General features: G+C 36.2%; 1 protein-coding gene across 1 annotated transcript in view; it reads left to right on the top strand.

The window, feature by feature from the left end:
* IQCM (IQ motif containing M) overlaps nucleotides 1-24,823 on the top strand; it is a 407,761-nt gene that overhangs the window by 129,307 nt on the left and 253,631 nt on the right. Inside the window, 1 exon segment of the mRNA XM_078002318.1 lies at nucleotides 23,135-23,202. Within this exon segment, the coding sequence (XP_077858444.1) occupies nucleotides 23,135-23,202 (68 nt within the window).

Below are 24,823 nucleotides of genomic sequence, written 5' to 3'. Positions count from 1 at the left end.
AATCCATTCAGCCACTCTATGTATTTTGATTGGAAAATTTAGTTTATTTACATTCAATGTTATTATTCATAGGTAAGGACTTACTACTGCCATTTTGTTATTTGTCTCCTTTTTCCCTCCCTCCCTTCCTTCCTTCCATCCATCTTCCTTTGTGTAAAAGTGATTTTCTTTGGTAGTATGTTTTAATTTCTTTTCTTAAAATGTTATATATCTAAAATAGGTTTTTGTTTTATGGCTATCATAAGGTTTACAAATAACATCTTACAATGAATTATTTTAAACTGATGACAACTTAACTCTTATTACAAAGAAAACAAAGAGAAAACTAAAATACTCTATATTTTAACCTCATGCTTCCTATTTTGTGACTTTTTATTATCTCTATATCTTTTATATTATTTATCTCTTAACAAGTTGCAGTTATTATTTTTGTTATATTTATCTTTTAGTTTTTCTACTAAAGATATGAGTGGTTTACACATCACAATTACATTGTTAGAGTATTCTGTGTTTGTGTACTTTTAGCAGTGAGTTTTATACCTTCCAGATGATTTCTTATTGCTCACTAACATCTTTTTTTTTCTCAGATTGAACAAATTCCCTTTAGTATTTCTTGTAATGGTGTCAATGAAATCTCTCACCTTTTGTTTGTTTGGGAAAGTATTTATTTGTATTTGAAGGATAATTTTACGGGATATAACATGCTAGTTGTTTTTTTTCTTCAGCAATTTGAAAATGTTGTCCTACTCCCTCCTGGCCTCAGGAGCCTGTGGTCAGACTTGTCAGAGTTCCTTTATATGTGATTTCATTTTTTTTTTCTTTTGCTGATTTAGGATCATTTCTTTATCCTTGATCTGTAAGACTTTGATTATTATATGCCTTGTAGTTGTCTTATTTGGGTTGAATCTGCTTGGTATTCTTTGAACTTCTTGTACATGGATAGTAATATCTTTCTCTAGATTTGGAAAGTTCTCTGTTATTATTTCTTTGAGTAAACTTTCTACCCTGATCTCTCTGTGTTTATATCTTCTTTAAGGCCAATAACTCTTAGATTTGCTCCTTTGAGGCTATTTGCTAGATGTTGTATGTGTGTTTCGTTGTATTTTTTATTTTTTCTCTTTTATGTACTTTGAAATAGCTTGTCTTTGAGTTCGTTAATTATTTGTTCTGCTTGAGCAAATCTTCAGGTGAGAGACTCTAGTGCATTCTTCAGCTTGTCAATTGAATTTTTCAGCTCTAGAATTTCTGCTTGATTTAAAAAATTATTTTAATTTCTTTGTTAAATTTATTTGATAGAATTCTGAATTCCTTCTATGTGTTATCTAGAAGTTCATCGAGCTTCCTCAAGACAGCTAGTCTGAATTCCCTATCTAGAAGCTCACATATCTTCATCACTCCAGGAATGATCATTAGTGCCTTATTTTGTCAGTTTGGTGTGGTCATGTTTTCTTGGATGTTCTTGCTGCTTGTGGATGTTCACTGATGTCTGTGCATTGACAAATTAGGTATTTATTTCAGTCTTTGTGGTTTGGGCTTGTTTGTATTCATACTTCTTGAGAGGGCCTTCTAGTAGTTTAAGGGCACTGAGTGTTGTGACCTAAGGCTGTGGTCACTGCAGCTGTTTCAGCACTATGGTACACCAGTGTTCCTGGTAAACCCAGGAATATTGCAACTCTTGGGTTACCAGGCAAAGTCTCTCACTGTATTTCCTCTGTTTCCTCCAAACAGAAGGAGTCTCTCACTGTACTGGGCTACCTGGAGCTGGGGGAGGGGTGATGCTGGTACTCCTATGGCCATCACAAATGGCACTGTGCAGGTTCCCAGATGAAGCCTCGCAAACCAGCACAGAACTGGGTTTCACCCAAGACCCACAGCAAATACTGCCTTGCTTCCTCTTTTGTTTATTCAAGGCTTAATGCCATTTTAGTCAGAAGGTGGTGAATCTTGCCAAGACTGGGTCGGTCCTATCAGAGCTGTGGATTTCCTTCTGGCTGAGGGTAGGTTTAGAAACACCATCCAGGAGCAAAGGCCTGGAATCAGGGGTTTCAAGGAATTTCTCTGGTACTTTATTTCACTGTGGCTGAGCTGGTATTCAAGTTGCAAGACAAAGTTCTCTGTACTCTTTCACTGCCTTCCCCCAGCAGAAATCTCTCTCTGAGCTTCACTGCCTGGAGTTGGGGGAGGGGTTATATAGGCATTGCATTCCCTTGGCTACTACAGCTGGTGTCATACTGGGTCACATACACCCCAAGTTCACTGCTCCAAGACCAGTGTAGCACCAGAATAAAAGCCCACATTTTAATAGTAATGTTTTCTTTTTTGTGTGTGTGTGTGTATTTTTTTTTTCTTTTTCTTTTTTTTTTTTAAATTTATTTATTATTATTATACTTTAAGTTGTAGGGTACATGTGCATAACGTGCAGGTTTGTTACATATGTATACTTGTGCCATGTTGGTGTGCTGCACCCATCAACTCGTCATTTACATCAGGTATAACTCCCAATGCAATCCCTCCCCCCTCCCCCCTCCCCATGATAGGCCCCGGTGTGTGATGTTCCCCTTCCTGAGTCCGAGTGATCTCATTGTTCAGTTCCCACCTATGAGTGAGAACATGCGGTGTTTGGTTTTCTGTTCTTGTGATAGTTTGCTAAGAATGATGGTTTCCAGCTGCATCCATGTCCCTACAAAGGACACAAACTCATCCTTTTTGATGGCTGCATAGTATTCCATGGTGTATATGTGCCACATTTTCTTAATCCAATCTGTCACTGATGGACATTTGGGTTGATTCCAAGTCTTTGCTATTGTGAATAGTGCCGCAATAAACATACGTGTGCATGTGTCTTTATAGCAGCATAATTTATAATCCTTTGGGTATATACCCAGTAATGGGATGGCTGGGTCATATGGTACATCTAGTTCTAGATCCTTGAGGAATCGCCATACTGTTTTCCATAATGGTTGAACTAGTTTACAATCCCACCAACAGTGTAAAAGTGTTCCTTTTTCTCCACATCCTCTCCAGCACCTGTTGTTTCCTGACTTTTGAATGATCGCCATTCTAACTGGTGTGAGATGGTATCTCATTGTGGTTTTGATTTGCATTTCTCTGATGGCCAGTGATGATGAGCATTTTTTCATGTGTCTGTTGGCTGTATGAATGTCTTCTTTTGAGAAATGTCTGTTCATATCCTTTGCCCACTTTTTGATGGGGTTGTTTGTTTTTTTCTTGTAAATTTGTTTGAGTTCTTTATAGGTTCTGGATATTAGCCCTTTGTCAGATGAGTAGATTGCAAAAATTTTTCTCCCATTCTGTAGGTTGCCTTTTCACTCTGATGGTAGTTTCTTTTGCTGTGCAGAAGCTCTTTAGTTTAATGAGATCCCATTTGTCAATTTTGGCTTTTGCTGCCGTTGCTTTTGGTGTTTTAGACATGAAGTCTTTGCCCATGCCTATGTCCTGAATGGTACTACCTAGGTTTTCCTCTAGGATTTTTATGGTATTAGGTCTAACATTTAAGTCTCTAATCCATCTTGAATTAATTTTTGTATAAGGAGTAAGGAAAGGATCCAGTTTCAGCTTTCTACTTATGGCTAGCCAATTTTCCCAGCACCATTTATTAAATAGGGAATCCTTTCCCCATTTCTTGTTTCTCTCAGGTTTGTCAAAGATCAGATGGCTGTAGATGTGTGGTATTATTTCTGAGGACTCTGTTCTGTTCCATTGGTCTATATCTCTGTTTTGGTACCAGTACCATGCTGTTTTGGTTACTGTAGCCTTGTAGTATAGTTTGAAGTCAGGTAGCGTGATGCCTCCAGCTTTGTTCTTTTGACTTAGGATTGTCTTGGAGATGCGGGCTCTTATTTGGTTCCATATGAACTTTAAAGCAGTTTTTTCCAATTCTGTGAAGAAACTCATTGGTAGCTTGATGGGGATGGCATTGAATCTATAAATAACCTTGGGCAGTATGGCCATTTTCACGATATTGATTCTTCCTATCCATGAGCATGGTATGTTCTTCCATTTGTTTGTGTCCTCTTTTATTTCACTGAGCAGTGGTTTGTAGTTCTCCTTGAAGAGGTCCTTTACATCCCTTGGAAGTTGGATTCCTAGGTATTTTATTCTCTTTGAAGCAATTGTGAATGGAAGTTCATTCCTGATTTGGCTCTCTGTTTGTCTGTTACTGGTGTATAAGAATGCTTGTGATTTTTGCACATTAATTTTGTATCCTGAGACTTTGCTGAAGTTGCTTATCAGCTTAAGGAGATTTTGGGCTGAGACAATGGGGTTTTCTAAATATACAATCATGTCATCTGCAAACAGGGACAGTTTGACTTCTTCTTTTCCTAACTGAATACCCTTGATTTCTTTCTCTTGCCTAATTGCCCTAGCCAGAACTTCCAACACTATGTTGAATAGGAGTGGTGAGAGAGGGCATCCCTGTCTTGTGCCAGTTTTCAAAGGGAATTTTTCCAGTTTTTGCCCATTCAGTATGATATTGGCTGTGGGTCTGTCATAAATAGCTCTTATTATTTTGAGGTACGTTCCATCAATACCGAATTTATTGAGCGTTTTTAGCATGAAGGGCTGTTGAATTTTGTCAAAAGCCTTTTCTGCATCTATTGAGATAATCATGTGGTTCTTGTCTTTGGTTCTGTTTATATGCTGGATTATGTTTATTGATTTGCGAATGTTGAACCAACCTTGCATCCCAGGGATGAAGCCCACTTGATCATGGTGGATAAGCTTTTTGATGTGTTGCTGAATCCGGTTTGCCAGTATTTTATTGAGGATTTTTGCATCGATGTTCATCAGGGATATTGGTCTAAAATTCTCTTTTTTTGTTGTGTCTCTGCCAGGCTTTGGTATCAGGATGATGTTGGCCTCATAAAATGAGTTAGGGAGGATTCCCTCTTTTTCTATTGATTGGAATAGTTTCAGAAGGAATGGTACCAACTCCTCCTTGTACTTCTGGTAGAATTCAGCTGTGAATCCATCTGGTCCTGGACTTTTTTTGGTTGGTAGGCTATTAATTATTGCCTCAATTTCAGAGCCTGCTATTGGTCTATTCAGGGATTCAACTTCTTCCTGGTTTAGTCTTGGAAGAGTGTAAGTGTCCAGGAAATTACCCATTTCTTCTAGATTTTCCAGTTTATTTGCGTAGAGGTGTTTATAGTATTCTCTGATGGTAGTTTCTATTTCTGTGGGGTCGGTGGTGATAGCCCCTTTATCATTTTTAATTGCGTCAATTTGATTCTTCTCTCTTTTCTTCTTTATTAGTCTTGCTAGTGGTCTGTCAATTTTGTTGATCTTTTCAAAAAACCAACTCCTGGATTCACTGATTTTTTGGAGAGTTTTTTGTGTCTCTATCTCCTTCAGTTCTGCTCTGATCTTAGTTATTTCTTGCCTTCTGCTAGCTTTCGAATGTGTTTGCTCTTGCTTCTCTAGTTCTTTTAATTGCGATGTTAGAGTGTCAATTTTAGATCTTTCCTGCTTTCTCTTGTGGGCATTTAGTGCTATAAATTTCCCTCTACACACTGCTTTAAATATGTCCCACAGATTCTAGTATGTTGTATCTTTGTTCTCATTGGTTTCAAAGAACATCTTTCTTTCTGCCTTCATTTCGTTATGTACCCAGTAGTCATTCAGGAGCAGGTTGTTCAGTTTCCATGTAGTTGAGTGGTTTTGATTGAGTTTCTTAGTCCTGAGTTCTAGTTTGATTGCACTGTGGTCTGAGAGACAGTTTGTTATAATTTCTGTTCTTGTACATTTGCTGAGGAGTGCTTTACTTCCAATTACGTGGTCGATTTTGGAGTAAGTACGATGTGGTGCTGAGAAGAATGTATATTCTGTTGATTTGGGGTGGAGAGTTCTATAGATATCTATTAGGTCTGCTTGCTGCAGAGATGAGTTCAATTCCTGGATATCCTTGTTAACTTTCTGTCTCGTTGATCTGTCTAATGTTGACAGTGGAGTGTTGAAGTCTCCCATTATTATTGTATGGGAGTCTAAGTCTCTTTGTAAGTCTCTAAGGACTTGTTTTATGAATCTGGGTGCTCCTTTATTGGGTGCATATATATTTAGGATAGTTAGCTCTTCCTGTTGAATTGATCCCTTTACCATTATGTAATGGCCTTCTTTGTCTGTTTTGATCTTTGATGGTTTAAAGTCTGTTTCATCAGAGTCTAGTATTGCAACCCCTGATTTTTTTTGTTCTCCATTTGCTTGGTAAATCTTCCTCCATCCCTTTATTTTGAGCCTATGTATGTCTCTGCGTGTGAGATGGGTCTCCTGAATACAGCAGACTGATGGGTCTTGACTCTTTATCCAGTTTGCCAGTCTCTGTCTTTTAATTGAAGCATTTAGTCCATTTACATTTAAGGTTAAGATTGTTATGTGTGAACTTGATCCTGCCATTATGATATTAACTGGTTGTTTTGCTCGTTAGTTGATACAGTTTCTTCCTAGCCTCGATGGTCTCTACATTTTGGCATGTTTTTGCAATGGCTGGTACTGGTTGTTCCTTTCCATGTTTAGTGCTTCCTTCAGGGTCTCTTGTAAGGCAGGCCTAGTGGTGACAAAATCTCTAAGCATTTGCTTATCTGTAAAGGATTTTATTTCTCCTTCACTTATGAAACTTAGTTTGGCTGGATATGAAATTCTGGGTTGAAAATTCTTTTCTTTAAGAATGTTGAATATTGGCCCCTACTCTCTTCTGGCTTGTAGAGTTTCTGCCGAGAGATCTGCTGTTAGTCTGATGGGCTTCCCTTTGTGGGTAACCCGACCTTTCTCTCTGGCTGCCGTTAAGATTTTTTCCTTCATTTCAACTTTGGTGCATCTGGCAATTATGTGTCTTGGAGTTGCTCTTCTCGAGGAGTATCTTTGTGGCGTTCTCTGTATTTCCTGGATTTGAATGTTGGCCTGCCCTACTAGGTTGGGGAAGTTCTCCTGGATGATATCCTGAAGAGTGTTTTCCAACTTGGTTCCATTTTCCCCCTCACTTTCAGGCACCCCAATCAGACGTAGATTTGGTCTTTTTACATAATCCCATACTTCTTGCATGCTTTGTTCATTTCTTTTTCTTCTTTTTTCTTTTGGTTTCTCTTCTCGCTTCATTTCATTCATTTGATCCTCAATCGCAGATACTCTTTCTTCCAGTTGATCGAGTCGGTTACTGAAGCTTGTGCATTTGTCACGTATTTCTCGTGTCATGGTTTTCATCTCTTTCATTTCGTTTAGGACCTTCTGTGCATTAATTACTCTAGTCATCAATTCTTCCACTTTTTTTTCAAGATTTTTAGTTTCTTTGCGCTGGGTATGTAATTCCTCCTTTAGCTCTGAGAAATTTGATGGACTGAAACCTTCTTCTCTCATCTCGTCAAAGTCATTCTCCATCCAGCTTTGATCCGTTGCTGGCGATGAGCTGCGCTCCTTTGCCGGGGGTGATGCGCTCTTATTTTTGGAATGTCCAGCTTTTCTGCCCTGCTTTTTCCCCATCTTTGTGGTTTTATCTCCCTCTGGTCTTTGATGATGGTGATGTACTGATGGGGTTTTGGTGTAGGTGTCCTTCCTGTTTGATAGTTTTCCTTCTAACAGTCAGGACCCTCAGCTGTAGGTCTGTTGGAGATTGCTTGAGGTCCACTCCAGACCCTGTTTGCCTGGGTATCAGCAGCAGAGGCTGCAGAAGATAGAATATTTCTGAAGAGCGAGTGTACCTGTCTGATTCTTGCTTTGGAAGCTTCCTCTCAGGGGTGTACTCCACCCTGTGAGGTGTGGGGTGTCAGACTGCCCCTAGTGGGGGTTGTCTCCCAGTTAGGCTACTCAGGGGTCAGGGACCCACTTGAGCAGGGAGTCTGTCCCTTTTCAGATCTCAACCTCCGTGTTGGGAGATCCACTGCTCTCTTCAAAGCTGTCAGAGTCCTTTGCGTCTGCAGAGTTTTCGGCTGCGTTTGTTATTGCCCTGTCCCCAGAGGTGGAGTCTACAGAGACAGGCAGGTTTCCTTGAGCTGCTGTGAGCTCCACCCAGTTGGAGCTTCCCAGCAGCTTTGTTTACCTACTTAAGCCTCAGCAATGGCGGGCGCCCCTCCCCCAGCCTCACCACTGCCTTGCTGGTAGATCACAGACTGCTGTGCTAGCAATGAGGGAGGCTCTGTGGGTGTGGGACCCTCCTGGCCAGGTGTGGGATATGATCTCCTGGTGTGCCTGTTTGCTTAAAGCGCAGTATTGGGGTGGGAGTTACCCGATTTTCCAGGTGTTGTGTGTCTCAGTTCCCCTGGCTAGGAAAAGGGATTCCCTTCCCCCTTGTGCTTCCCAGGTGAGGCAATGCCTCGTCGTGCTTGAGCTCTAGCTGGTCGGGCTGCAGCAGCTGACCAGCACCGATCGTCTGGCACTCCCCAGTGAGATGAACCCAGTACCTCAGTTGAAAATGCAGAAATCACCGGTCTTCTGTGTCACTCGCGCTGGGAGTTGGAGACTGGAGCTGTTCCTATTCGGCCATCTTGCTCCGCCCCTTCAATAGTAATGTTTTCTTGCAGCAATATTATCTGGGCCTAAAGTGTATTTTTACAACCCATCATTTACTTTATTTTACTTAACGTTTCTTTTTATATAATAACCCTACTATTTTCCTAGCTTAGGAATGCATATATACACATACTTATTGGGAGTATGCATATATACATGCTTAGTATGTATATATACACATACTTATTGGGAGAATGTACTACATGCATAATTTATTTAGCAGTAAATAGATCAGGATGTATATTCAACTATTCTCATAGAGTTTTGAAAGAAAGCACTCTTGGCAAATGCAAGATGTGAGTTGTAATGTTACTTAGATATACCAACATGCCACCTCCTAAACCACATCACAATCCCACCCACATAAATGATTTTCAAATGTGAGGTTTAGGTAAATAAGTAGTATAATTTTAAATGTGTATTTTTTTTTTTTTTTTGAGACGGAGTCTCGCTCTGTCGCCCAGGCTGGAGTGCAGTGGCTGGACCTCAGCTCACTGCAAGCTCTGCCTCCCGGGTTTGCGCCATTCTCCTGCCTCAGCCTCCTGAGTAGCTGGGACTACAGGCGCCCACCACCTCGCCTGGCTAGTTTTTTGTATTTTTTAGTAAAGACGGGGTTTCACTGTGTTAGCCAGATGGTCTCGATCTCCTGACCTCGTGATCCGCCCGTCTCGGCCTCCTAAAGTGCTGGGATTACAGGCTTGAGCCACTGCGCCCGGCCCTTTAAATGTGTATTTTTTAATGAATTTAATATTATAGAGAAAACTCTTAATACTATATTTTCAGTTTCCTTTATTATAAAAGGCCATTGACTTTTTGCTTTTGGAGGCCATTTCGTGATCTTTCTTTACTGTAGAAGCCAAAATATTCAACCCAATTATCAATCATAATTGACCTTTTGCTCTGAGATATCCTTATGTGGGAAAGATATTTGGGGAGCACTATGCCCATACACATTAGTAATACTGTTAACAATAGTTTCAGTTATACAGTTGTGTCAACATAGGCATTCTTTTGTAAGATAAACAGATATGTGATTGTAAAATCACACAAGTGAATACCTGGATGGGAGAATGAAAAGTTGAATGTAGAGAGCATTTGAGCAGATAGTAGATTAAGAAAATGAACAGACTGTTCCTGCCCTGGGGAATCCCTCCTCCCACCTCCCACCCCCCCTGCATCACCTCCTGGGAAGCTAGGTATGCTTGTTCTCTAGTAAAGGGAACATTAACTAAATTTCTTAAAAGTAATGAAAGAGAACAAACTGTAAAAAGGCAGCCAAATAAGGCAAACATCTGTTACTGAACATGTCTCACTTGACTTCCTTTTAATGTTCTTAGGAATAAATTTATGAACTAGGGAAGGTTTAGCATTAATTAGCTTGTTTTCATCAAACAAAATGCACCAGACATGGATGTTGAATATGAATAAAAATTTCAATAGTAATAATAAGAAGACTTAGAAAGTGCTGGTAGTCAGGGTTATGGCCACAGGCTTTGGATATTGTGGCTATTAATATTGTGCTGGTTTAAATTTGCGGTACTTTTTTTTAAATGATCAGGTAAAATGTTTTAAAAGTTGTGTATCCATTAAACAATAGATGGATCTTTAGTTTTACACCTTTAGGCTGATGAGCTGTTAGAATGATCTGGAATAACAAATATAGAGCTACATAAAGGCAAAGTTGTATAACACATGCAGCAGCAGTGGTAAGAGTTGTAGCTTATATTAGTTGTATAGATCCATAATCCTTTATTTGAAACTCTTGGGCCTATACATATGTAAGAATTCTGAAAATTTTAAATTTTAGAAAGGTAAGAAGATAAGTGGATTCACAATCAAACCAGTAATTACACTTGCTAATATTTGTTGCATATGCATATTCTCATTAGGTGGTAGACAGAGGCCATTATATAGGCCTTGTGTTGGTCAGTTTAGATCAGGTTTTGCCACCCAAAATCAGGTGTTAAGTTTTGCCCTTATGTATGTTACGAAAAATTTGTTCATTTTCAGAGCTTTTTATATTTCAGAGTCTTAGAATTGTAGACTTGTAGCAGTAGTACTAATAGTATTAGTAGTGGTGGTAGTAGTTGGTGAAGGAGACCAGGAAAGATAAGGAGATGAGAACGCACATGTCACATGTGTGCATATATACACATAGTTCAAAAGCAGTGAAAAACACAGCTATAATATTAAGAAGAGGAAAAAGGGTAAAAAATACTGAATTTAGGATGTTGTCTACATTTTGCTGTAATTTTTTTTCTATATTGACAACAAAGACTCATACAGTCCTTAATTTCTTTGTTCTGAAATTGACTTTTTTTTTTTTTTTTTTTTTTTTTAACCATTCCTCTTCTCTGAAATCAGTGGCCATTCTCATTTTGTCAGGGAGTTTTCTTGTTGATTTCTCTTCTTGTATTTTCTAACACCCTCTAACACTCATTGGAAGACAAGTTTTTCAACCACAGGCAAGGCATGTTGCATTGGCTAGATGGAAGGATTGAGTCTATCATAGGAACACAAACCCAAAACTCCAACACTTACGGGATCCTAGTAATGAAAAATAGGTCACAAATGGTAAGACCTGGTTGGTAGTAATTAAGAGGCTACACCAAGTTGTTGTGTTAGGAAATATCAAACAATTGATGCCATATTAATGATGAAAGATTATTATTATTATTATTTTTTTTGGAGACGGAGTCTCGCTCTGTCGCCCAGGCTGGAGTGCAGTGGCTGGATGTCAGCTCACTGCAAGCTCCGCCTCCCGGGTCTACGCCATTCTCCTGCCTCAGCCTCCCGAGTAGTTGGGACTACAGGCGCCCGCCACCTCGCCCGGCTAGTTTTTTGTATTTTTTAGTAGAGACGGGGTTTCACTGTATTAGCCAGGATGGTCTCGATCTCCTGACCTCGTGATCCGCCCGTCTCGGCCTCCCAAAGTGCTGGGATTACAGGCTTGAGCCACCGCGCCCGGCCCAATGATGAGAGATTATTTTAAGATGCTTGAGTCCTCAGTGATTGTTTCCTAATCTGATTCCAGTTTTACTCTTGAACCTAACATGTAAGATAACTTTTAACCTTTGCCTTTTAACATTTGTCTTTTATCATGTGTTAAGATTTTTAAAAATTATGCTTTCAATGCATATATTTTGAAGAAAACTCAGATAAGCAAAATAAGGAGAAAATCAACCATAATTAGTATAACGATGCTTAATAGCCACTATTTTTTCAAAATTAATCTTTCTGTATAGATTAATATATTTCTTACCATGAAATCAATGACAGCAATATCCTATTTATGGAAATAAATTGTTTTTTGGTTATTTGGCAATTGAACAGTGCTTTGGCAAAATGTATTGTATACAAATACACTGTATTTGTAGTAAAGTTTTTGTAGATTTAATATTTTTACAATAAATTCCTTGCAGTGGAATTTTTGGTACCTCTCCTATTCTCACTTTTTTGCTTTGTCTTTTGTTATATACTGTTAAATTGCCCTCTAAATAGTGTTGGTTTTGAATTTTTTGGATTTTTTATTGATTCTTCTATTCCAAAACAAGAGTGCATAAAAAAAGACAAACTGATAACCAACAAAAAATAGATAATCATATATGAAAAGGGCTTAGCATAGTATTAGTGGGTTATAGTAAGGACTTACTATATTATAGCTATTATTAACGTTATTAAATTATTTAAAAATTATTATATTCTTTCATGAAGAATTTATGATACCTTATAAAAATCTATACAACATGAAATGTTACATAAATAAAGACATCAGGTGTTATGGAAAAGAAAATGGAGAATAAGAAATTAAGATTTAGGTAAGTATACAGATTCAGAATTTGGTATATTAGATGTTTGTAATAAGAAGGCCATAAATTTGGCTGTGGACATTTTAGCAATTAATAAAAGAGGATATAATTTTTGGTCACTTGATTCAGAGTGTTTCCATAAAATAAATGCAAACAAACCAGAAATATGCCCATGTAGATGATAATGAAGAGGGTACTATGAAATCAATGTAATGAATAGTTATCTCACCATATGCATGGGGGATTGCTTCCAGTGTCCAAATTAGTATTCGAGGTTCTGAATTGATATTCAGCAGATACCAAATTCCAGTAATGTTCAAATTCCTTATATAAAATGGCATAGTATTTTTTGTATAACTTATACACACCCTCCCCTATACTTTACATCATCTCTAGCTTACTTACAATACATAGTATGATGTAAATACCATGTAAATAGTTGTTATACTCTATTGTTTTTTTCCTTGTATATTTTGATTGATGTATTCTAATTTCTTATTGTTTTGTAAAAAGCATATATATATATATATTTTTCCTTTTTTTTTTTTTTTGGTCACCCAGGCTGGAGTGCAGTGGCGCAATCTCCGCTCACAGCAAGCTCTGCCTCCCAGGTTCACGCCATTCTCCTGCCTCAGCCTCCCAAGTAGCTGGGACTACAGGCGCCCACCACCATGCCTGACTAATTTTGTTTTTGTATTTTTAGTAGACGGAGTTTCACCGTGTTAGCCAGGATGGTCTCGATCTCCTGACCTCGTGATCCACCTGTCTCAGCCTCCCAAAGTGCTGAGATTACAGGCGTGAGCCACCACGTCTGGCCATAAAAAAACGTATTTCTAATCCACTGTTGGTTGAATCTGCAGATGCAGAACCAGCAGATATGAAGCGTTGACTGTAATGTACTAAGACATATACTTTCATAAAATGTAGTAGTATACTAAATATTGACCCTTATTTTATTTATAAGCCTGAAGTGCAATTTGGTGAAAGCACTTTTTCAGGGGTGGGAGGGCTTGGAGGTGTTGGTTGTTGTGGAGGTGGTGTGGAAACAATATTATCCTAGAACAGTTGGCCATCCTTATCCATAGGTTCTGCATCTATGGATTCAACCAACTGCAGATCAAATATATATATATTTTAAATTGCATCTGTACTGAACATGTACAGCCTTTTCTTCTTGCCATTTCTGCCTAAACAGTAGCACAACTATTTTGTTTAATTGTGTCATTGTTTGTTTAAGTTTACCTACATGCTGTCTTAGTTTCAATTAGAGATAGATTTGAAGGCATCTTGAGGAGTGGAGGAATATATTTTTGGCCCTGTCTACTCTATGTGTTGTCCATGGGTCAGTAGCATTGTTATCACCTAGGAATTTGTTAGAAATGTAGAATCTTAGGCCTCAGCCTGATCTATTGAATCAGAAGATCTGTAGTGATTTATAAGTACTTTAAAGTTTGAGAAACACTGTTTTAAAAGATTCTCCATAAATTATTCATATTAAGTGAGCTTTTTATAAGTAGTGACAATGTGTATTAGGTAATTTTTTTTCTAATAAATACCTGAAGTGCAGAAATTCTATGAATTTAGTCATGGTGTGGGGTAGGAATTCATTTCTCTGTGAAAGTTGAGGAATGAGATAATACCCAATCAAATATATTAGAAATATATTCTCAAATAATGAAATAGGACCACAGTTGATGTCAAAATTTTCCTGAAAAAAATTTCCAGATATTTGGATAATAGAGCTTTCACCCAAATGGATTAATCTGGACAGTTTCAACAAGCTGATATATTTATGTAAGCTTATCCTGAGTCTCTAGGAATCAGATCCGTGGTGATTTATAACCACATTAAAGTTTGAGAATCACTGTTTTGGATAATTCTCCATCAACGTCCTCCAAACAAGGAGTGATAGTTGAGTTTAGTTGGGAGGCTAGGGCAGCCTTTGACCCCAATGCATTTGATTGGCAGCTGTAAGTCCCACTAAGATTAATTCCCAGAGACTTACTAGAAAATCACTGGATCTTTTCTTAATAAATAAACAATGTAGAAGACAAAATTGCTGACTGCTAAGTAATTAAAAATCTAATGCGAACTCCATTATTGTATTTTTTCACTGTATTCTATTTCATAGATTAAAAACTTCCTGCCTATAACCCCTATTTAACTTTCTGAACTAGTATATGGAATTTGAATCCTATCCATCTCTTACTTGTGGAATCAAGGTAAGGATACTAAATTTTTCAGTTTCCTCAGGAAAAGTGGGAATAAAACATCTGCTTTGCAGAGTCTTTGTGAAGATTAAAGATAATACACATAAAGCACAAAGCAGGCTCTAATTGTTAGATATAATGATTTATTAGTTCTGTGGTGCAGCTCCAGACCTGCCACATAGAATATAAATCTCATAATAATAGCAAAACTCATCATTGAGAATGGATTTACATTCAAATTAGTCCTGAATAAATACACAAATAAAAAGGATCGAATTCAATTTTTAAAAATACTGTCCAATTTATAGCTGAATTGTTTAGTAATAAATTAACTACTCAGGAGCCTCCCTTAAAATCCAAAGCTGGGAATCATGTTCAAAACCAAATAATCAACATGTGTAGTTTTAAGCATCAACTTCAACATCAATATGAACACAAATATATTAAAATGCCCCAAATTATAAAATGGAAATTCATTTCTTCAATCTGACCTTTTAGATATAAAGTTTTAATTCCAGTTAATAAAAAATTAGTAACAAGTATTACATACTCTTACACTTTAAAACTTCAGAATAAAGTAATGAACACCTGGCAGCAACTGTTTGTTGCTTGGCATTCTTCAATCTTAGAGTTTCCAAAACATACACAAACCACAGGAGAAATTTGAATCCATATAACCTTCTAGGAAGTTGTAATATATCTGCCAAACTTATGGGTTTTCAAATCTTTTTATCACAGGGTGATATGCTCAATTAAAGCTCAAGGAATATTTCCACAATTTTATTAAACATTTTCTATTGTTTTATATGTCAGTCATTTAAAAGAGCATATATATGTATACATGCATGTGTGTGAAGGAATAATACTCAAAAAGTCCCACAAAGCTTAAGGATTAGAACATTGTGTGTCTTTTTCCTTCTCTTCATATCCTGAGGAAACATCTCCTTAATTTTATGTTAATGATTCTCTTACATTTTCGTACAATTTTAGCACATGTACACACATTTCTAATTAGTATTTTGTTCACTTTTGCTTGGTTATAACTTTGTGTAAATGGAATCATCATTTCTTGACTCTCTTTTTTGCTCAATGTATTTTTGTGATCCATTCATCTTTATTGATGTGGTTATGTAATCCCATGGTTCATTCATTTCTATCAATGCACAACATCCCATTGAATAAATATACTCTAATTTATTTATCCTTTCTATAGCTGAGAGATATTTGGCTTTTAAAAAAGTTATTTCTTATTGTGAAAAAATCTGCGACAAGCATTCTTTTATGTATCTCCTGAAACATAGGTGTGAGAGTTTCTCTAGGGCAAACACTCCTAACATCAATATAAACCTACATTCTGTTGCATCTGGGATGGCATATATATACATACATACACACACACACACGTGTGTGTATATATATGTATATATATACACGTATATATATATATGCTATTCAGTCTTGGGAGCAGATGGGCAAGGCCTGCACAGTGGGAGCTCAATAACTGATTATTGATTACCTGAATAATTGATTGCCACTAGCTGTAAGTAGCTCCTCTATTTACTCCACCGACTCCTATAATCCCTAGCCATGGAATGGCTGTGCTGTCAAGTGGGCATAGGTTCAACTTTTCCAGGCAATAGCAAACAGCTTTCCACTCTCAGAAACAGTTTATGAGAGTCTCCATTGCTTCATATACTTGGAAACAATTAATATTGTCAAAGTTTTAACCTTCGTCAATTTGGCAGTTATAAAATTATATTTCTTTGTGATTTTAATTTACATTTTCCTAATGACACATAAAGTTGAGAATTTTTATATGTTTCTGGGCCATTATTTATTTCTTCTTTGTGAACATCTCATGGTTGTGTTTTAAAAAATGTATTTATATTCATTTCTTTCATTTCATTTTTTGCCCTTTATTTGTTCTTTCCATTTTGTACTTGTTATTTGCCCAAGAAGAAGAAATAAAAATACTTCTCTTATTTTTTGAAAAGACACATTTTAGCCTCTTGTGCTATCTTTCCTTTCTACTAGCTTGGCATTTTATTTTTGTTTTTATTTTTTTATAAATGGTTAATCTGTAGATTTTAATGTATTTTACTTTAAACTTCCTACTTTCTTATTCCACACAGCAATGGTGGATTGACTTAACTTCTAGAATTTAGTTCTTTCTTTTTTAAAACCTCAAAAATTAGACACAATTATTTTGTTTCATTGTGTCGTTGTTTAAGTTTATTTATATGCTTACCAATTGTTTTACTTGCCATTACATCTAGCATCACAGACCTCTTGGATAATTTTCCTTCTTGAACTACATCCTTTAGAAGTACCATTAGTAAGGGTCAGTTGGCAGAAAACTTCAATTGATAATGTATTTTTTCTTCCTCTCAACCATACTTTCTTAGCATTTTGAAGTTATCATTCTTCTGTCTTCCGGCTACCATTGTTGCTGGGGAAAAAAAAAAGATGTTTGTCAAGTTGTCTTTCTTTTGTAGGTAATCTGTCTATGTACTTTATTTCTAAGAACTTTTTTTTTTTTGTCATTCTGTGGTGTTGTTATGAGGTGTGTAAGTGTAGTCTATTTTGAACTATTCTCCATTTTTGTTGGCCTTCTTATATCTGAAAATCAGTGTCAGCAATTCTGAGAAAAAAAACCCCAAACACAAATCTCTGCTGTTATATTTTCAAATGCTGTTTTGTCTTCTATAATTTCTGTATAAAACTCTAATTAAAAATTGTATGAATCTCTAGGTCAGGTGCAGTGGCTCACACCTGTAATCCCAGCACTTTGGGAGGCTAAGGCAGGCAGATCATTTGAGGTCACGAGTTAGAGACCAGTCTAGCTAACATGGCAAAAACCCATCTCTACTAAAAATACAAAAATTAGCTGGCCATGGTGGCATGGGCCTGTAATCCCATCTGCTCAGGAGGCTGAGGCAGGAGAATTGAACCTGGAGGCAGAGGTTGTAGTGAGCTGAGATCACACCACTGCACTCCAGCCTGGGCAACAGAGCAAAACTCCGTTTCAAAAAAATTATAATAAATAAATAAATAAAAATACAAAACAAAAACAAAAAGCAAAACACAAAACAACAAGAAAAAACTTTATAAATCTCTAATCATACATATGTGAGTCATTCACTTGTCCTTGTCCTTACTCTTTTTCCTCTTTTAATATTTGCCATCTCTTTGTCTCACTGCTGCAAACTAGATTTTTTTAATCCTTTGTAGTTTATACTCTAGATGATCAGTTCTCTTTTTATCTGTGTCTATAATTTTGTTATTCACTGAATTTCCAATTTTAAATATTATGTGTTTTATTTTTATAATGTTGATTGTTACTTTCCAAGTCTGCTCAATCAATTTTGGTAATTATTTTTGTTTCTTCAATATATTTCTCTAAACATGTAGAAATGGAATTTCATTCTTATTTTGTAGTCTGTACATGATAATTACAGTATATTTAGTATTTGAGGTTCTGTTCTGAATATGTAGGTTCTGATTCCTTGATTGCTGCTTTCTCATATTTACTGAATTTCCTGATTTTGAGCTAATTGTTCTTGGTATTTTATTGTGAGAATTCTTAGAAGCCTGGGTTAAACTGCAATCTAAAAATGATTGATAAAATTGCTTTTACCTGGTGCTTTAGGGCACTACTAAGGTGAGATCACTTTTATTCTAAATTTTCGAACCTTTTTGGTGGGGGCCCAGAGTTGTAGCGCATTACAGTAATGTGAATTGAACCTCTAAATCTAGATAAATGGTATATTGTCATTAGAAATTCCTAGAGAACTTCTAGGAATTTTACCTCTTCACCTAGAGCCAAGGTCATAGTGTGCACGTGGTCTCACAGTCTCTGTCTTTCTACAGGGCAACTTTAAAATCTTGGTTTATGCCTTAAGTCTACTGCCCTTCCAAGACCTGGGTTTTATGAATATTTTTCTTAGATTTGAATTTCCTTGGTACTCTGGGTTCCAATGTTTGCCTCCAATGACTGCAGGGCATGCAGGTCATTAAAACCTAGGCTCTAAGCTGTCAGGAATTGCTATACCATCCCCAAGGTAAAGACAAGCTTCTGAACTTATAAAATAGTAATTTCAACATTTCAGTGTTTGACCAGAATGGAATTCCATTACTTTCCCATCAGCTCAGCCGTGCGTTAAACAACATCTTTTATTTTTATGTTTTTAGAATTTATTGTTGGATTATGTTGAGATTTGTTACTATGAACATATTCCTAGAAACAGCAATCCCTTTGTATCTTTTTTTCAAATGGATTCCAACCTTTACAGGGGCTTATGTTGGGATGCAAAGTTGCCTGTCCATTTCCCTCCTTCTCTTCAGCCTGTGTATTGCCTCCTACACTTAGCTTAAACACCTACATAAATGAGTAAATTTCTGTAGTTTTAATTTTTTGTTAAGGTTAAAGAAATTTTCTGTAGTGACTGGTAGATGGCAACCTATATTTTTCTGTGTCGTCTTCTCCAGTGTTTCCTAATCTGAAAGTTGAATGGCTTTTTGAAGCCATGGCTACTACAGAGTGACCAGCATTATCTTTGGGATACCTTCACATCTGTAAAGAAATGTAAAGGGAATACTACACTTAAGACCACCTTCCAAAGTGGAGGCTGGTCTGGCTCCATGAGAAGATTCTGGGAACCTATGGTTTTCACATGTCTATCATAACTACCATGGGTGGTTATATGGCTTTTAAACCATACTGTGGTTTATGTGCATTCTTGGAAGCTCTCAAATTCAAGAATATAAAGAGATTGGCTTGTGAAAAATCTCAGAAAGATGTGTTGAGTGCCTTCTGATTCTGCATGTGTGCAAGTGATTGACAGTTTTTCTGTTTAAACCATTGCAGTAGTGGCGTAAAGAATACAGCTCACTGCTATTTCACAGAAGGCACTAGGGACGTGACTGACTTCTTCAGAGCAAATGCTAGTGTTAATAGCCCAGTCTGGCAGAAAAAAACTCTTCAGTTCACTTCACATGTTTTAATATATAATTTGTAATTTTATATGTGTTTGCAATTAATAATTTTCTCTTCACAGTACCTATTTAAACAAATCTTTCATTTTACCTTGAGTGATGTGTTTATTAATGTTTCTGGTAGGGTCACCAGGCTGTTTAAAACCATGAAAACCCCTTCCTACTTAAAAAATACCCTTTAACCACATTTGGGAGTAAGTGTTTGGGTATAATAGGCCAATTATAAATGAGATATTTTATAATTTTATGCCAATAGGAGTTAAATGAAATATGTCTACAATTAAGATGCAAAAATTGAAGGCTAAAGATTTATGGTTTATCAATGAAAGAATTTAACCATTAGACCATGAGGGAATTGTCAAAAGAAAAAAAAATCCAAATGAGATTTGAAAAGAGGAAGGGAATTGATGGATTAGACAGGTGCTTTTTAAGAAAGAAGCCTCAGGTGTAAAAATATTGTGTAAATTATCAGAAACTTGGTACCAGTTAAACTGTGGGATTTGAGAAAATATGTGGGGAAAAGGAGTATGAAAAGTAGTTTTCAATACATCTATTTAGGTTGTTACAAAAATTTGAAAAATTTACCAGGGGAGTTTAATAAATGACTTACATCTTCAGCCAAATGTTTAGGATGTGTCACTCCAAATGCATTGGCATGGGAAGACCAGGTGTTTAAAGAAGGATTATAAATCATTCTGCTATAAAGACACATGCACACGTATGTTTATTGCAGCACTATTCACAATAGCAAAGACTTGGAACCAACCCAAATGGCTATCAATGATAGACTGGATAAAGAAAATGTGACACATATACACCATGGAATACTATGCAGCCACAAAAAAGGGTGAGTTCATGTCCTTTACAGGGACATGGATGAAGCTGCAAACCATCATTCTCAGCAAACTAACACAGGAACAGAAAACCAAACACGGCATCTTCTCACTCATAAGTGGGAGTTGAACAATGAGAACACATGGAGACAGGGAGGGCAGCATCACACACCAGGGCCTGTTAGGGGGTGGGGGCTAGGGGAGGGATAGCATTAGGAGAGATACCTAATATATATGACGGGTTGATGGGTGCAGCAAACCACCATGGCATGTGTGTACCTATGTAACAAATCTGCATGTTCTGTACTTGTATCCCAGAACTTACAGTATAATAATAAAAAAAGAAGTTGAATGAAGCAGATAGTGGCTGTGTAAAGAGGAGAGAAAGAATTTGAGAGAAAATAGAGGTGAAATATCAAGGCAGAATGGACTTGAGATGTCAATATATAAGTATGTAGAAGACTAAGACTTAGAAAAACACCAGACCCGTTATAACAAAGGCAATATTTACTTTGCAAAAAGGAAAGCAAAAAAAAAAAAAAAAGAATCAATTGCTAATTATGTTAGGTAGAAAACATCAATGGAGGTTGCAAAGACAGTGAAATTGGAAGAGAGAAAATAGAATCACAGAGGACATCTAAAGAAAGGAAATCCTCAGGAATGTTTGTCTGAGATTGTTTTACTTAGCAGCCTTCACATTTGCCACCCCTCATTATGGAGAATGTGTCAATTGAGTTAGTCTGGCCAAGAAGGAAGGAGTTGAAAAAAAGATGAAGTTGGCAAGTGTAAACAGTAGTAGCACAGAAGGACAGTGTATCCCAAGCCAAGTGTATTGTTTTGTGTAAAAGTATGAAATATCAAGATCAACAATATTTTTTGGCCATTAGTATTTTTATATCCATGAAAATGTGTCACGGAACATCTTGAATGAGACATTTAAAATATAGGAGGTCCTGCTTCCTGCTTTATTATCATTTACATGTTGTACATGTATTTTAAAACGTACAGTATTATTCTTGAGGATGATTGTTTAATTTGAAAAAGGAAACATGATCAAGGAATTCTAATGTAACAAATATTGAGAGATGATGCACAACAATTTTCTGGGTTATTGTGTTCCAGAAGAAAGGTCAATCTTAGTGCTTAAGAAGTGAATGCCACGAAATGAAATTAATACTTACAAGTAAGATTGCATCTGAGATGGCAGCATAAGTCAGAATGAAGCTTAACTCAGTATAAGAGATTTGCGATTTGTTTAAATTGTTTTAGAAATCAGTGTATGTCTTAATGCTGAATATTTTTGCAAGATAAACACAACTTTCTTCCACATTTCATCTTTACATTGGCTCTTTATATCTCCTGATAGTTTATAGAGGAGACATTTTTGGCTTTAGTTGTCAATGACACCTTTGAAACTTAAAATGCAAAACTAAAATAAGCACTTTTCTTGTGGTATCATGAACACACCATATATCACTGACCAATAAATTTCTGTTACTGACTTCTGAGAGAGTCTGAGGGAGACAACACTAACAGCTCAAAATTCCCTAATCATTTTACTCATTTATCAAGTTTACTTCAAATTCCTCTTCCCATTTTTTAAAAGCTATTTTATACAAAAATTGTCCTGGAAGATTATAAAGTAGATATGCAAGCCATCAGTGGCTGTAGCTATCAATTTTACATTTGGACCATACTGAATGACCAGACAACCAATCGCCCAGTTTTTCTGGGGTCTTATAGAATTATCTTCCCCAGTTATTCTTTTTATCTTTGACTAATATTGAAGGATTATATAAGAAAAATCCATAAATTGTTGGAAGTGATGCTGCTGAAGCTGGTACATTATACCAGGTTTATTTGAAAAACCGATGGAAACAATTTTTCACTGAATATGTTTGTTTTATTATAGACATTATGAATGTTAGAACTACTGTTTTATTTGTTACTGTGTGTATTAGTGTGTTAAGGGTACCATAAGAAAATACCACAGACTGGGTGACTTCAACAATATAAATTTATTTTCTTACTGTTCTAGGGGCTGGAAGCCCAAGATTAAGGTGTCCGTGAGGTTGGTTTATCCTGATATTTCTCTCCTTGGCTTGAAGATGTCCATCTTCTTATTGTGTCCTCACATGGCCTTTTCTTGGGTATCTTTTCCTCGTCTTATAAGGTCATCAGTCTTGTTGAATTAGGCCGTGCCCTTTTGACCTCATTCAACCATAGTTACTTCATTAAAGACCTTATCTTCAAATACAGTCACATTGTGGGGCTAGGGCTTTGACATATGGAAGCACAATTAAGTCCATGACACCTCAATAGTTAGGTTTTTGACAGCCAGATTTCAAATATCACAAATTATCAGAACATATTTGGCATTATTTTTCTGCCCATATTTTCCCCTTCACTGGATTTTATTTCCCTTTTGCATATGTACTGTATTTATTAAAAGCCATCTTAAATCTCTTTTGTAAGACAGAGGACAAATAAATAAATAAAAGTCTCATCTATAATAGAGTTGTAAGGATATTTGCTCATTAAAATAACTAGTAGAAACTGTATTCTTGGGTGCTAAAAGGTTCTGAAGGAGGTCCAACAGTCATACCCCTCTGAGTATACTAACAAATGTATATTAATGTGTAGATTTATAATATATATTATAATGATTCTCCCTTTGATAATATAACAGAACATCAATGGAATTAAAATTTTATAGCTGATGACATTGTTTTTCTACTTATGTCAACTCTTCTTTTCCTTATTATAGAAAACCTTTAAAGCCTTTATTAAAAAGGAGCAAAAACCTATCAGGCCAGAACCACAATCACAACCCAGGTATATCTTTTATATAATAGAAAAATGTAAATTAATGCCCTCATTTTTGATGTTATCAATGTAATTGCTGACTTTAATACCTAGGTTTAAAGAAGTATAGGTTGTTGAAAGCTCAGGTTTTTAATACATATTTTTCAATGTGGCCTTTTAATTTGACTGAGGAAAGGAGAAAAATACTTTTTTTTTAGTGTTTTGGTAATCAGTTAGTAGACCCAGCTGAAGTTTTACTTTTCAGTATCTAGGAGAAAGCAGTGGAAACATTTAATTTGCCGTAAATGACAATATATGCCGTAAATGACAGTAAATGACACTGCGTATGTTTTCGCTATTTTTTTGTTTATTAGAAACTATGTACCACAATTCACTATGATTAAGCATGCATTTGCATTTTCAATGACTCTATTAAAAATTCTTAGATAGCTTTGCTACTTTATATACTTTGCTACTTTATATACTTTGTTGATAAACTGTTTTGAAAACATCGATTTTGTGAGACAGATTAGAGTGTGAGATTGAAAGAAGCAGTTGGGGAAAGTTAACAATGAAGTTTCTGAAAAGGGCAGGTTTCATACTTGTGTTTTCTTATTCACTGGGAATACATTCATTTATTAATCATAAATGATTATAAACTATAAAAAAGAATATTTGAAGGCACTGCAGAGCGATGGCATGTGGACAGAAACTGGAGGGAAACTATTTGACTTGAAAGAAAGGAACAGCAATGAATAAGATCCCCATTTATCTAGCTTTTCCAATGTCATGCAATGTAAGATAGTGAGACCTTAGGCAGAAAACGCCACTGTTAATGGTGTGAAATGTCAGAAGACAGAGTTTAGAGCTGCCAAAATGACTAAAAGTTGATTAGGAAATTTCATAAAAGGAGAAAACCACAGAGAGAGGAGTCCCAATTCTGTGTACAAACTCTCCTAAAATTATGGGCTGACTCCTGAATTGTGCATGTGTAGAAAAGACTTCAAGAAAGTGCACCCTAAAGGAACAGCTTGCATAGTTTTCAATTTCTTCATCTGTTTACATAGAAAGAAAAAAAGTTTTTTTCTTTTTTTTGGATGTTGGAATTAGCAGAGAAGGGCTTTAAAGCAGTTACTATAAATGTTCAAAACTTAAAAAGGTGTTCATAGTAACAGGAGATCCCCAGTGCACAAATAAAAGCTATACAAAAGAATCAAAGGAAAATTCTACATATAGCAGATTTGAACAAACTATTAATTAACTTGCCATAAATGACAGTTATAGAAAGCTACATCCAATAATGTAGAATATACATTATTTTTAACAGCACATGTAACAGGCATTATAAAGATAAGAACAGAAAGCAATGAAATAGAAATTAGGGAAGCAATAAATCAAATTAACAAAGCACATTAATCTTTGGAAAGATTAATAAAATTTATGTGCTCTTTTTAAGACCAGTTTTAAAAAAGAAGAGATAAAACACAAATTGCCAATATCAGGAATGAAAGAGAGGGCATCATTATATATCCTATAGACATTAAAATGATAATAAAATAATCCATAAATAACTTCATGTCAGTTGCATTTAAGAGGAAGTAGTCCAATTTTTTTGAAAACAGATAGCATACCAAAACTGACACATGAAGAA

Source organism: Macaca mulatta, chromosome 5 (assembly GCF_049350105.2).
Source record: "Macaca mulatta isolate MMU2019108-1 chromosome 5, T2T-MMU8v2.0, whole genome shotgun sequence".
Lineage (NCBI taxonomy): Eukaryota > Metazoa > Chordata > Mammalia > Primates > Cercopithecidae > Macaca > Macaca mulatta.
Note: the sequence above shows the minus strand (reverse complement) of the source record. Positions and strands in the feature narration are given on the sequence as shown.